General features: G+C 30.1%; 2 protein-coding genes across 2 annotated transcripts; both read right to left on the bottom strand.

The window, feature by feature from the left end:
* Window positions 1-2,798: 2,798 nt before the first annotated feature.
* LOC137838118 (putative glycosyltransferase At3g07620) lies at window positions 2,799-6,242 on the bottom strand. Its single transcript, XM_068647350.2, has 5 exons — window positions 6,107-6,242; window positions 5,135-5,974; window positions 4,917-5,047; window positions 4,363-4,696; window positions 2,799-3,830 (listed from the first exon to the last, which is right to left on the bottom strand). The coding sequence occupies exons 2-5, from the start codon at window positions 5,849-5,851 to the stop codon at window positions 3,162-3,164; spliced, it is 1,851 nt and encodes a 616-aa protein (XP_068503451.2). The 5' UTR covers window positions 5,852-5,974; window positions 6,107-6,242; the 3' UTR covers window positions 2,799-3,161.
* A 1,242-nt stretch (window positions 6,243-7,484) lies between these two features.
* LOC137838117 (sugar transport protein 14) lies at window positions 7,485-10,632 on the bottom strand. The gene is made up of 4 exons (XM_068647349.2): window positions 10,423-10,632; window positions 9,687-10,012; window positions 8,777-9,406; window positions 7,485-8,079 (listed from the first exon to the last, which is right to left on the bottom strand). Exons 1-4 carry the CDS (start codon window positions 10,559-10,561, stop codon window positions 7,642-7,644), a joined length of 1,533 nt encoding a protein of 510 aa, XP_068503450.1. The 5' UTR covers window positions 10,562-10,632; the 3' UTR covers window positions 7,485-7,641.
* Window positions 10,633-15,062: the final 4,430 nt, after the last annotated feature.

The raw sequence follows: 15,062 nt of genomic DNA, 5'->3' as shown, positions 1-15,062 counted from the left end.
TTGTATTAAATAATTAAATAATTTTTTTATTTCTTATTTATTTCTTTTTTATCAGCAAAGAATAAATAAAATAAAATAAGATACTCCAGAGGTGTTTCAATCCTTATAAAAAAAATTCAGAACAAACTTCTTAACACCCAACTGAGGATCCAACATACTATCCAAAACATCAACCAGAGTGATATAAACATGAGAAGACTGATATAGGCAATATCACATCAGAATACAGTTACATCATTCCTCCAAAGAAGACACGTTCTCACAAAATAAGACAAAATAAATACCACCCTACACGCGTCTCCAACAACTAAATATGATCTTTGTCAGTAAGCAGAAGTAAACCAAACATTCAAGACTCATAAATATATATCAAACTAAACCTCAAAAAAACTACGAAAGGCAAAAACCTACACTAAATCTATTTTCTATTTTTTCTTTTTTTTTTCTCTTGTTTATTTTTGTGATTTTGCTTATGATGATTCTACAACTTAACGTTATTATTCTTGAAGCTATTTGTTTGCATGCATGTGTGAAGACGTTCTTTGATTTAAAACATTATCAACTAAAAAAAATTCTTTTAATGTATATTCTTTAGCTCAAAACAAACTTATAAATGGAAATCAATGGCATAACCTTATGTCAGGGAATTAATAGAAAATGTTTCATATTTTTCCTAGAACAAATCTTAAATAATCGTTGGTGAGCAAACTTTATTGGTGCAACTTAGATAATGTAATTGTTTTGACTATTTATATGTTGATGTTTAGTTGGTGATAAATGGACAAAGACACAGAAGAAATAATAGAACAAGGACCAGAAAGAGGAAGGAACAAAAACAAAACAATAAATTATTTTTTTGGCAATAAATTGGTTGTTATTTAAAGAAAGGGAAGGTAGAAAAGAAGATGATGTTTGAAAATACAATTAATTGTTTTTAAAGTTTTTTTTTCATATTAATTTAAAATTATGTCCCGTAGTTCAAATATTTTCATATGTTTTATATATCCTTTTTATATCTCTCATTTACACTAATTACATTAGGGTATCTTTAGTGATACTTGCTTACAAAAGTTATTTATATAAATAAAAATATCATTTAATATAAATCTTAGATATTTGTAGTGTTAGTTTTGTGTTTTAAAATTTAATTGGACTTAGATGCAAATTTTAGCTAATTTTAAAATTTAATAATATTTGACCTTTCGTAAATTTTCACTGCAGTTTCATATATTTCTCCTACACTTTCATATTTATTTTTTTTAATTTTAACAATACCCTTTTGAGTATATTGGGAAGTGTGATGTCTTCTTCTTCATTTTCAAGTGATGGTGATTGTTTGTGGTAGCTGGTGATGAACATTGGTGGTTGATATAAGTTTTGCGATGTATTTATTAGTAATTGTTGTGTTTTTGTTCACTTATTTATTGTCATTCTTTTGAAAACAAAATCCAAAAAAAAAAACTAGCGAGGTGTAAAACTAGAGTATATAACTCATTTTTTTTTTATCTTCATACATACTAGGGAACGTCAAATGCGATGAATCTTATTGTCAACTCTTTTACATATGTTCAGATGATGAAATTGTTCTCTCAAACGTTGCGACTAGAGAATGAAAGTGTTACGATTGGAAATGAGATATGCGACTAGGATAAGGTATAAGGGTATGGAGGTACAACTGAGATTATTAGAAGGTATAGGGAGAATGTGACTTACTTTTTAGGTCACAACTATCATATTGTAATTTTTTTTCACCACAAAATATGATGGTTGTATGGGCCCAAAACTTGTAGTGCAGTTAGTAATAAATGCTAACAGAGGGTACCTACGGAATTAGTCTTGTCAATTACGATTCCTTAGTAGAATTTTACACTCTACAAACTATAGTACAAGCCACACATTACTTTCTCACATTATTTCAAAGCCTATTTTTTTATATAAAAAATATATTTATATCATTTCAATATTTGCAAAAATCAATTTGAAAAGACAAAAAAGAAAAGCAATTGTTGGGTGCTGAAAGCAATTGTCCAAAACAAAAGCTGCTAAAGGCCCAACCCAGTGATGCATATGTAGTATAGTGCAGTTAACAATGATACTTGCACACAGAAAAAACTATTTTGTTCTTATTTTCTTAATTTTATTTCTCTAACTTTATAATTTTCTCTTTGCACTACCAATTTAAGGTTGTCCAAGCTTTTGACAATTTGTTAAAGGACGTAACCATAAAAACTTTTTATGCATATGCTTGAACCGTGTACTAATATATTTTATGCATCTACTTATAGCAATTACTAATGTTTAAAAGTCTCAGGTAAATTTAAACTAAAAATAATTTATATACATTTTTTTCTCTTATCTTTTTGCTATGATGAATATTATTGACAATGAATAATTAACTTTTGATTTTGAAAATAATCTCAATAAATATAGATATATAATATAAATTATTCTACTTGGATGCTCTAAAACTAATATGAATGATTAATTATCTACACATTTTATATTTTTGAAATAAGCCGTGAGAAATTATTAAAAATTTGATGATGAGGTTTTATAATAAATATTTTTATAGAAGACTTTTTTAATATTTTATCATTTTAAACATGTTTTTTTATATTTTTTTCAATATTTCTTGATCTTTTCAAACATGATATAAATATTTTGATATTAATAAATTTTCAATGTTATCTTAATATGGTAAAACATGGTACAAATATTTTGATCTTGATATATTTTTAATATTCTTTTCGTATAATCAAACATAGTGCAATCTTCTATTATTAGTAGTCTATAAAGAATTAAATTCACATCGATCATCTCACTTACATTTAAATATAAAATAGATAGTGACATGGTCCACCCAACTTTTGTTATTTACAATCTCAATCACATTTAAATATAAACAATACATTTATGATTCGATTATGACCTAATTCACCTCATTTTCGTCATCTGATTGTCACCTGATTCACCTAACTTTAGTCATCGGCAATCTCAATTACATTTAAGTATAAAAAATACATTCCGATTCAATTGTGACCTGATCCACACAACTTGCATCACGAGATATTTAATGTCACCACCAACAACTTCTCATCGACCAATTGTTGTAATAGAAATAAAACTCGTGACCTTGATTCTTATTCCCATCAATGATATCATCACCTGGGTCTAGTCTGAGAAAGCCTATTGTTCCATATTGCATGAAGAATCATGTGAAACAAGTCATACTTAACAGGAACTTTGTGCCACAAAAAGTGCTGCTGAACCTTCTTTACTCCCAAATGCAGTGCAAGGTACTTCTCTTCAGGGATTGAGAGAAGTATGTCTCTGAGACTAGGGATATCCCTCTCACTAACAAACAAAGAAAATGCTTCCCAGTTCAATACCTCAAAGAAAGGAGGCACATAATCATCTGATATGATCACTGGCACACACCCAGAAAAGATGGCCTCAATTATTCTTGGGGTGTGAACCTCGTAGCCTCTAGCACATATGCAGTACTTGCTGCTATTCATATATCCCATATACAATTTTTTACCTTCCAAATCACGTGGCATTGGACCAAGAATTTTCATGTTTGGTTCTTTATTCTCCCAGTGTTCTAGCAGGATTGGACGGAGATAACCATGCATGCTTCCTGCAAAAAAGGCCAGAATAGACCTTTCTGAAGGAGGTTTCCCCACAAATCCTCTTAGTGGATCCATCACAGAGTGTATATAGGTGACAGGTAGAGTAGTGTCCTTCCCTATTTGGAAGCCTTTAGCAACATTGGAATTACAAAGGCACCTAATGCAACCTTTCATTGGTTGCCTTGTGATTTGGGAGGCCTGCAATTGTGTACATCACACTATGTTAGTATTGCAGAAAATTCAAGCTGCATCACATATCCAAGTTCAGCAACTTGAAGTAGTATAGCATGAGGATATTATCCCTTTTCACTAGATAAATATGTTGGAGATTACACATTGACTAGAGATTAGGATATTTCAATCTTTTACAAGTGGAACATTTTCAAACGACAAAATTTATCTTAGAATTTGACAAATCCTAGCATGAGAAAGTTCTTTCTTGACTTAGCAGAATAAGTATTCAACAACTATGAAGAATGGCATAACCAAGCCACATCATTCTATAAACAAGGTCCTCAGATCAAAAGGAATTGCACAAGGGTCAAGATGTCTGGGTGAGATATGATCAATTTGACTGATATACAACTTGATGAAATTTCTAAATTGCTATTTCATTGTTTGCTTAAGAATTTTTCTAAAAGGATGCCAATCCTTAAAAGAGAATTTTACTAGCCCTATCATGTGAAAATGTTACATAAATACTAATAAAAGAGATGCATTAAAAGCACACCCAATCATGACAAGCAACAAGAAAATGGTCAGCTCCACCAGTTCTATTCCAGAAACGATATTTTCCTGCAATTAACTCCACATATTTCTCAAGGTATTGCTCCATCTGCTTCTGTTTCGGAAGAGTAACTCTTAGTATCTGTGAACTGAATGGTAGGTAAAACAAATGAGCTTTTCGGGGATCCTTCACAATGAACCTTTTATTTCCTTCCATCAATTTCATAAACCAACCCTCTGAGGCATAAATTCCTCTCATCTTAGGCTGATGAAATACAGGTTTTGGTCCCTCTCTATAGATAAAAACTTTGAGCTTGCGCTCCATCAGTTCGTAACTCCTGAAGAACAAATTCATAAATGTGCTTCAGTTATGTCTTGAAAGCACTTAATAGTTTTTTATCAGCAAAGAATAAATAAAATAAAATGAGTCACCTCAGAAATGCCCTTAATCTTTATACAAATAATCCCAACACAATTTTTTTATCACTGAACCAGCTGGGGATCCAACAGATGATACAACACATAACATATTAACATATTAAAGAATTGCAGGGATACCTTGAAAATTTGGAAACATTAAGGAAAGCAGGTGCATAAAGTTCTGAAGAATTTGATATGATGCGAGCATTTTCAATCTCTTGTGTTGCAGAAAAGAGTTCCCGGTCTGGTCGAGAAGACCACCTTGGCCTCTGTCATCAATACATAGTACATGAAAATTAGGATCCTTAAAGATTCCACAGTGGCTCAAATTGGAACCAAAAAGCTGGAATTCATACCATAGAAGCAGAATTAACACTCTGAAGCCAAGAACTAATATGTGTTATTGAAGTTGGCCACACCAAGTTACTCCTGGTTGATGAGGTATTCATCTTAGGTTCACTATAAGACATGGACAAAGGAGATTTCAACAGTTGTGGTTCCATTTTCACACTCTCTATTCTGCTGTCATTGGAAGGTTTTTTTCCAACAAGAAACTTATCAGACATGCTGAAACCAGCATCTAGAATTTTGATGCCTTCAGAAGGAATCTCTTGAGATGCAAATTGCACATTATGTTGAATATTCTGTTTGTTATCCATTTCTCCAACTTTTGGCGTGGGATCCACAAGTGCATACTTAGAACTTTTCTGAGTGAAACCTTCAATTGCATCTTCATGATTTCCCACTGTAAAACCCTTACTAGGAAGGTGTCCTTCTCTTGAATTTATGCCCCTTTTAGATTCCAATTCATGGTCCAATTCAGCTTCTTTCTCAGAAGCATATTCTTTTGAATGAGAAGCAAAAGTGACATTGTTTGCTGTGGATCTATACACACCCTCGTTTTCTGAAGTTCCAGAAATGGAAACTTCATCTGGGAATGCTACTGAGCTCCCATCAGCATTCAACAGAGATTTATACGTTGTCCAACAACATTGGAAAACAACTATCACAACAACGAACACCCAAACAACTAACAACCTTCTAATTGCCACATGACGCAACTTCATAGCCATGAATTAAGTTGATTAAAACATTTCGTAGTATATTAAGTTAGACTTAAAGTAAATTCTTAATAACCCATTTCATCCAAAACTCAACCGGATAATTTCCCCGAACACTGAATCAAACGCAAGCCACTGCAAGCACAACAGTAACATACATATTTCGAAGAAATCTTCAGTACTAGTTACAAAGACTTCAAATTTGCCAGCTTAACCGAACACCCTTTATCCATAAAACACGGAAAAAGGAAAATCAAGGAACATTACCTTAAAAGCCATTCCATTTCGACAGTTTCTCAGTTTGCTGGGGGTGTAGTGTTGATCAAACAGCAGAATATAATCTATCCTTGCCATTGCAAATAATTACGTTGTTGCCACTGTTCCAAGTGAAAGAATGACGTCGTTTTGCCATTCCGGAAAATACAGGAAAACTTTTTTTGTCTTGAGAATAAAAGTTATTTTTTTAGAAAAAAGAAAAGAACATATATAATTATTATGATTTATTCCTTATAATTGATAGAATTCACGTTAGAAAAAGACTTAATTGTATTTATATTTGCATTATGCTAAAATTTTAATTTTTATGCAAAGTTTAAAGTCATTTTATTTGTGTAATTTTTATGTGTGAAATTTAAAGATATTTTTTTAATAGGTCTAAGAAATTTAACAATTACCACTGACAAGGAAAAAAAGAAAAATCTACCATAACAATAAATGATAATTATACACATAGATGATTGGAGAGATGTAGGAAGAGAATGAGAAAGATTTAAAAAAATGTTATATTAAAAGAAAAAAATGATCTAACAAACATTAATCCACTAAAATGATAAATAAAAAACATAAAATTAAGATTTAAGATTTAAATATAGAAAATAATATTTTATATTTTATTATTATATTTTAATTTTATGAATTGAACATTTTAACTTCATTTACATATATAATATTTTTAATATTTTTTATATAACTTATTTTTATTTAAAATATCCTATTTTATTTATAATATATTTTACAATTTATAATAACATTCTATTCACGATTAAAAAATTTTAAAAAAAATTCACTATCTGAATCTCAATTCGATAACCATAACTAACTTACCTTATGAATTACAAATTTCTCATAATTTTCTAGTGTTCTTATCATCCATTCCAATATTAGAAAAGATTAAAAAAAGAATAGTTAATGAATAATACCTCACTACTCATCATATAGATTGATTATCTAGATACAAATTTGACATGTAATATGTAAATATGTTAATATTTAGAATTATATTTATTGCTTCCAACAAGATTTTTTGTCCATGAAAAATAAATTCTAGCATTCCCCCATAAAATAAAAACTATTGGTTCAATAACATTTAATAACAATGATACAAGAACACTTGTACTTATCAAACATTTCATCAACACACCAAAATTCTGTCTATCTGTTTGTACATTAAAAAACTACAAAACTTCCATTCAAAACAAAACCATTCTAGGCATTTTCATACACACTCTAAATTATCATCTTATTTGTTCCGACATCAAATTTAAAAGATAGCATCATTAGAATCAATCACTACACTCGAAGTATCGTCCACTTTAGAGATCAATGTTCCGTTACGGTTTTATTCTTAAAAGAGATCTCCTGGATTGGAGGAGAAAGGAGTATATAAACTCCTATTATACCTAAAATTTTTCATTTCGATTTCTTTCATTCTCTGTTGCTGTCATGTAAATGTTTGGAGTTCATCTTATTTCTCTACATTTAATGTTCCTACCCTATCAATGAACAAAATTTGAGCTTTTGGCTCATACATTTGACCCAGATTCATGGTTCCCTTCTCGTACTACTCTCTTCCAAAACCAATGCTTCTCAAACAGAAGATGAATCTCCTCAATTGGAACTTGCTTGGTTTCTGGCAAGAGGAAGAAAACAAAGCAGGTCATAAGGACAATCAATGCTCCAAACAGCAAGAAGATTCCATATTTAAGGTGGCATAGTGATACAAGGAAGAATTGTGCCACAATGGCAGTGAACAACATGTTGACACACACCACCATACTCTGTGCTGCTGACCTTATCTCTAGAGGGAACAGCTCACTAGGAACCAACCAGCCCAAGGGACCCCACGATCTTCCAAATGCCAAAACGAATAGGAAAATCAGTACCACCAAAAATACACTAATACCAAATGATAGTTCTTTGCCTTTTCCAAATTCCTTAGCCAAAACTATAGCCATAGCAACCTGCACATAAAGACATGATTCACTCAAATTAGCAACATAGTTAGTAGAGAGGATATCATATTTATCTTAGAAAAAACTATAACAAAAACTTAAATGGGTGATCCAATAGCAGGTGACTTATAAGTCTAACAATGATAAACTTTAAATGACTATAATATAATATTAAGAAGTTGATTTTAAGTCTAATTAAACCTTGTAAAATTAACTGTGAACTTTGCACCTATTTATATATATTATGAAGTGTTTTTATTTCTAACTGATTTATGATCTCCAACATGCTGACTTTTCTTTAGAAGAATAAGGCAACAAAAATAGAATTCTAAATCACATAAAACTAACTTAGATTTGATATTGTGAGATAAATAACATTTGTTTCTTAATTCAACAAAACAGGGTATTTATGATAGATTACGTTTAAGAACTTCTAAATAAACTAAAGTGCAAAAGTTATCAGTTAGAAGACTTAAAAAGATCAGTCAATTTTTCCTTTGGAGGAAGTATTTGAAAAAAGTTCTGTACCCAGTTAACTCTTAGTCATAGAGGCTATTTTAGTCATGGACCAACTATTCCAATACATTAGCTAGTAAGTAAAAATGCATAATCATTGCATGGTTTTTATGTCATCACTAACCGTGTTTTTCAATTTCATTTATGTTTTTTTAGTTTTAAGGACAAAAGTTGTGAAAAATGTAGTTACCATGCAGATTATCATTTCAGTGCCGGCTTCCAAAAAGAAAGCTCTCCTACCAAACTTGTCAACAAAAGCCATTGAGATCAGCGTGGCAATAACAAGTGCTACACTTGTAATAACAGATGCATATAGAGCTGCCCCAGAGCCAAATCCTAGAGTTTGGAAAATAACAGGAGCATAGAAGAGGATGGAGTTGTTGCCTGTTAGCTGTTGAAAAGCAGGAATAGCCAAGGCACCAATTATCATCTGGGGTCTGTTTTTCCTCCGAAGAAGGTTCTTGAATGGATTCTTGATAGATTTTGCTTCCTTGCTGGCCTCAAGAAGATCATCAAATTCAGCATCAACATTAGGGGTGCCCCTAACCTTCTCCAACACCAATCTTCCTTCCTCAATTCTGCCTTGTTCCACAAGACTGTTGGGTGTCTCAGGACATAAACACCCTCCAATGAACATCAAAACTGCTGGAATTGTAGCTAAACCAAGGGATAACCTCCAACCCCAAGGACGAAGCTTTGCAGTGCCATAATTCACAAGGTTGGCAACTAAAATTCCCAAGCAAGTTGTTAACTGAAAGAGTTGGTTCACTGCTCCTCTGATCTTTGCAGGAGCCATTTCTGAAAGATAGAGAGGAACAGCCTGCACAATAATAATTACAAAAATAGTTCAAGTAAAATTGGTAACACTAACACCCTCTTAGTTTTTGTTGGATGAAAGAACTCAAGAATGAAAAATACCTCGTTGGAAAGGAATACACACAAAAAGTGGTTACTCAGATTCTCTTGAGAGATTATGTATTTGTTTATCAATGATTGTTGAGATTATTACTTTACCTTCTGGGGTGTGAAGGGTTGAATGAATTGTAACTTCCATTTATAAATTTGAGGTATGGATATTGATTTGCTTAGATTAAACTTACCTGGTTACCAAATCCAATGCCAACACCAAGAAGGATACGTCCAATGATCAACATTGCTATATTCTTGGCTGATGCATTGAGAACAGCTCCTGCAAAGAAGCTTAGAGAACCAGCTAAGATGCTGGCTTTTCTGCCTTTGTTTTTTGTTAGATTAGAAGCAGCAAACGTTGACAGAAGTGCAGCAAAGTATAGAGATGAAGTAAAGAGTGTCAATATCTGATCATCGTATTTACAATAATCTGTCTCAGCAAGATGTGTTTGCTTCTTCTCATACACCTTTGGGAAGAACTCTAAGAGGAAATCATCCATAGAGGTAACTCCACCTGTAATTACCAAGCAACAGGTGAGCAAAGATTTCACCATCATTTTCTCTTTTGATCAATAAAACAAGCAGAACAAGTGCAAAATTAAGGTCCTTTTATATTACTATTCTGAGAAACAGTTTTCTAAAATATACCAATGAGAGATGGCTTCTAAAAGATGACATAGTTTTATCAACTTGCCCCTTAAGCACTTGAACAACAGGAATTGAAAACAATGGAAGAAATTGAGAAACATTTGATTTGGAAACCACATTAACAGATTTTAGGTGAAAAATTGCCTGTTAATATAAACGGTTTAGAAAATAGTTTCAAAACAAAATCCAAGAGTGAAAGGAATCAAACATGCACGAAATTTTGGCATTGTTTAATTGTGAAGTGTAACATCATGCAAGATGGTAGCTAGAACTCTCCTGAAACACCAAGATCATAGCCAAATAGAGAGCCACCAAGAGCTCCAACAATGCAAGAAAAGATGAAAAATCCAGTAATCTTGTACTGATAAAGATGAGCCCTCTGGAGGGTTGCAGGATCGGAAAATGCCCCACCTGCCATTTTTGCCTAACTTTTTATCTACCTTTCAATTACATCACTGTCACATAATCATTAACACAAGAAAACACTGCACAAACTAAGGTCTCATAGCACCCAAAAAAAAAACAGATACTTTTTTTTTTTATATTATTTTAAAAAAAATCTAAGAGGACAAAAAAACATTTATGAAATTGACTAATTCCTTGTTCTTGTCTTAGGTATATTGAAGACAAGTGTTTCCATCGCAATCTCATGTTCATTGCTTCTGCTTAACCGTTTTACCTGTTGTCTCGTCCTTAACCATATATTTTTTCTCCACATCTTCAGTTTTCTCTGACTTTTAAATTATTATTTTACTTCAACTTATTTCTTATTCTTTTCTTGACAAAAGTCTACATTTTTTCTACCAATTCAAAGTGTATATGCAATTTTTAGTGGATAAAAATAAATAAACATGTCATGTACATTCGAGGATAAAAATGAAATAAAATATATAAGTATACAAAAATTATGCTATGTTATAAGAATATCAATTTTAGCACGAGTCAATTTTAGAAGTAACAAAACTTATTTAACCCTAAAAAATATAATTAATGTCTTATTAGAAGTATACATAATTTTTTATTAATCGATTATTTGAACAGAACATAAAATATAAAATCACTTTGTACTCTTTTTATTTGAATCTCAACAAAATGCAATTGAAAAATTAAAATAGAATGAGTTAAAAATTAATCTTAAAAAAGTAGTTTTAATAAACATTAATTTTATTGAATTAAATTACTAACAACATAAATTATTTCCTTAAGAGAAGCATTGACTTAATATTTGAATCATGAATGCATGTATTTAAATTATTATTTGTATTTATTTGTCATTGTCAAAATAAAGTTTAAAAAAATGCAATTTGAGATCTCCTTGTTAAAAAAATGAGATCTATGTCACAGGTGATTGAATGAATTACTCATTTTTACATGTGATTGAATGAATTACAATAGAAACAATTTAAATTTTCTTAATTATGAAAGTTCAATTAACAATTTTGCAAATTAACCGAAACAATAATTAATTATATATATTAAAATAGGAATAAAGTATATATATAACTTCTTTAACATCTCAAAAATTTTGAACACGACCCTACATAGCAGAGTATGCCATTAAAATGTAAATTTTCTTAATGTAAAACTCATTTTGTGGTTAATTAGATAATCTATAAGTTCTTTTGTTTCAAACATTTATAAAGAAAACATTCATGATTATCTTGAAGATTGATCATCACATATAATTTTAATATTTTTTTATTAACAAAAAATAATTAAATATAATGAGACATTTTATAGATGCTTCAACCCCTCAACATAAAAGAAAAAATTAAAAAATAGATAAACCATAGGTCACAACCATACCATATAAGAGAATTCAAAAGGGACCACCTATCACTAACCCAAGATGATTTATCATACAAAGATTAATTATTATATAACATCAATATAATAGTATTATTTTTTCTATCAACAAAGAATAAAATAAATAAATTAAAATATATTATCAGAATATTTTTTTAATCGAAAAAATTATATAGATAAAAAATTACATAAATTACTCCAACCCATATAAGATTATGTTATAAAGTTCCACATAGAATCAACAACTAAGAACTAACAACAACTAAGAATTACATCATCTGAGTGTATGGTTATAAATTTCTAATCAGATAAAGAAAAATGCAGATCAGATGGCTGAATCAGATTATAACCAATGACAAGATTGATCAGACAGTGGAAGTGAGAGGCAAATGATGTATATATATGTTGCCAAAGTGCCATAACCCACACATTGCTCCAAGAAAACATTTGTGTTCCTCCAAGAAAACAATGGCAGAGGGGTCATCAAATGATGCAGGGAAGGGAAAAGGCATTGCCCAAGAGAGAGAATCTTGGAGAGAGATTATGCAGAAGGATGAGATGCAGGTGGAGTTCGTGTTCACCATTGGGCATGTGAAGGACTTGGAGTTGAGCATGCCGTATAGGGCACAATTGACCAACGACAAGTGGAACCTGTTCCTGCGTGTGCCCTACTTGGAAGAAATCCTCTTGCAGTTCTTGAAAGAGGAAGAAGAACAAGAGCTCAAAGAGGGTCTCCCAGTGACCGTCTATGACAAAGGGGGGCACGAGTTCCCAATGATGCTCAAGAAATTCGACAAAGATTCCACCTCTTACTATGTGCTCAATCGAGGGTGGTTCAATTTCTGCGACCAGAAGCTCTTGCAGGAAAACGATGTTGTTGCACTGCGAACTTTTCGCCATGCAATAACCGACAAGCTATCCTTCCTTGTTACTTTCATAAAATTGAGGTAAGAACATAAGAAGAACATTAGGGTTTTTGCACTGCAGATCTTTCAGTTTGTTGATAAGCCTTTGTGGCTCTTTAGTATGAGAAATGTATCACAGTTGTATGAATAAAATAACTGAAATGTGATTGTTTTATCCATTTTCATTCGGATTACCTATAGTTTCTTGATTTGTTCAATAATTTCTTGATTTGTTCAATAATTTCTTGATTTGTTCAATAATTTCTTGATATTGGATATAGGGAATGTTTGGTTTTTGTAGAAGTGGATGATTTGGGGAAGGGTGTGTTTGCCATAAACAAATAACATTCTAGTATGATCCAACAATGGTAGAAAACAAATTTGACTTCTTGTATTTTATTACATAAGTAATGATATATGGTACGAATAAAAGTATTTTTGTCATTCATTAAAAAAAACTGAAATTTTAGATAAAGAAATGAAATTCTTGACTGATACAAATTGTCGATATGTCATTTCTCTTGTTACAATAGTTTTAGGTGTTACTACATCTTTTATCAGAAATTTTAGTTTCTTTATCATATGTTTTAAAGAAAAATATCAAGTATCACATTTTCTATGTAAATTGTCAAGCACTTAATTTTAAAGAAAAGTCCTAGATTACATTTTTTTTTAATTTAAAATACTCTTGTTTTATGTTTTAATTAAGAAATTTACCTCTAAGTTTTATGTTTTGTAACCTATAAACATCAACAAGAATAAGATATTTGGGTTTTTTCCTCTGAAAAAACATGAAAGAGATTCAGCATTAACAAAATATGAACATTGAAAAATAAGAGTCAAAATATGAATTTTTTAGGTGAAAACTTATAGTGATTCATGGTTTGAGACTCTATAAGTCTTCATTTTAGGATAAAGTCTAAAACCATGTAAAACATGAATAAAGAATTTATTAAATATTAAATATATTGAGAACACTTGACCGTTATGACATTCAAAAATTTATGAAGATTTTAAAACAATTAATACAATCAACTATATTAAGTATATATGAAACCTGAATTAAAAACTTAAAATCAAATGACAGTTTATCAAACCAAATGATTTGAAAAATATTAGAAAATTTAATCCTCAAGTAAATAATCAATAACTAAATATGATATAATTTCAAATTTGAATGATATCTTTTTGCAACTTCCAATCAAAAAAATAAATAAAGAAACATCTTTATGTTCATTAATTATGATAACCTGAAATTTATTATTTATTTATTTTATTGCTGATAAATAATAATAATAATAATAATAATAATAATGCTAAAATGTTTTATATTAATTCATTTTTTTAATATAAAAATACATCAATAAAAGCTGAATAAATTGTGAAGATATATGTATGTGCTATGTGATGAGTAACTAAATTTACTTTTATTTATGAATGAAATGTTCGATAATCAATTAACATATAGGTGGTCTTATATCATTTAATTAAGAAGATTTATTTTGGTTCTCGTAATCCACATTCACTCCAATCTAAGAAAAACGATTTAGATTAGATAAACTTTCAGTTTTAGACTTATTTTTCTTTAAATAGTATTAAATGATGGAAAAAAAGTATAATACATATCATAAAAAATAAATATAAAAATACCTCATTTGTAAGCACTTATACTTAGGTTGTACTATCTCTATATTGCAAATATTAAAGAAAACTTGCAATATTTGATTTCAAGACATTGAACATAAAAAATAACGTGGTTTTTAGGAATACATATATTGTGTTTAATTGTTAATGTTCAAGTGTTGTTGTTTTTATTTTTTATTTTTTTTTGTTTTTGTCTTTATTTTTAATTTTGTGTTTTTATTTTTGTTAGCAACTATTAAAAAAAAAAAGAACTCCTGTTTTTCTTTTTATATGATGTAGGAAATGTTTAGCCAACTAGGCATGATGCAAGAATAATAAAGAAGGTAATAAAGAAAGAAAATGGTATTTACTATACGTTACTTTTCTCAATCTATATGTTTTCATAAAACATGTATAAACAATAAATGAAAATAAAGTATGAATTGAATTAAATTAAAGAATTTAATACTAAAATGCAATACTCAACCAATAAATAATGATTTTAATTGATTGAATTGTGTTTTACCTTTGATATTCAAAATTTCCAATTCAAAATGTATGTGTTGGTTAAAATTGTTTGGTTTC

The sequence above is a fragment of the Phaseolus vulgaris genome, chromosome 4 (genome assembly GCF_051622355.1).
Source record: "Phaseolus vulgaris cultivar YP4 chromosome 4, ASM5162235v1, whole genome shotgun sequence".
Classification (NCBI taxonomy): domain Eukaryota; kingdom Viridiplantae; phylum Streptophyta; class Magnoliopsida; order Fabales; family Fabaceae; genus Phaseolus; species Phaseolus vulgaris.
The sequence above is the reverse complement of the archived record's forward strand: the minus strand, read 5'-3'. Positions and strand labels throughout refer to the sequence as shown.

Excerpts from the sequence above, each read along its gene's own strand:
- LOC137838118 (XM_068647350.2), bottom strand. The coding sequence starts at position 5,851 with ATGGCTATGAAGTTGCGTCATGTGGCAATTAGAAGGTTGTTAGTTGTT. Across the intron at positions 4,697-4,916 it reads AATGTTTCCAAATTTTCAAG|GAGTTACGAACTGATGGAGC; the intron begins GTATCCCTGCAA and ends TTTGTTCTTCAG. Across the intron at positions 3,831-4,362 it reads TTGTTGCTTGTCATGATTGG|GCCTCCCAAATCACAAGGCA; the intron begins GTGTGCTTTTAA and ends ACACAATTGCAG.
- LOC137838117 (XM_068647349.2), bottom strand. The coding sequence starts at position 10,561 with ATGGCAGGTGGGGCATTTTCCGATCCTGCAACCCTCCAGAGGGCTCAT. Across the intron at positions 10,013-10,422 it reads TGGCTATGATCTTGGTGTTT|CAGGTGGAGTTACCTCTATG; the intron begins CAGGAGAGTTCT and ends GCTTGGTAATTA. Across the intron at positions 9,407-9,686 it reads GCATTGGATTTGGTAACCAG|GCTGTTCCTCTCTATCTTTC; the intron begins GTAAGTTTAATC and ends ATTATTGTGCAG.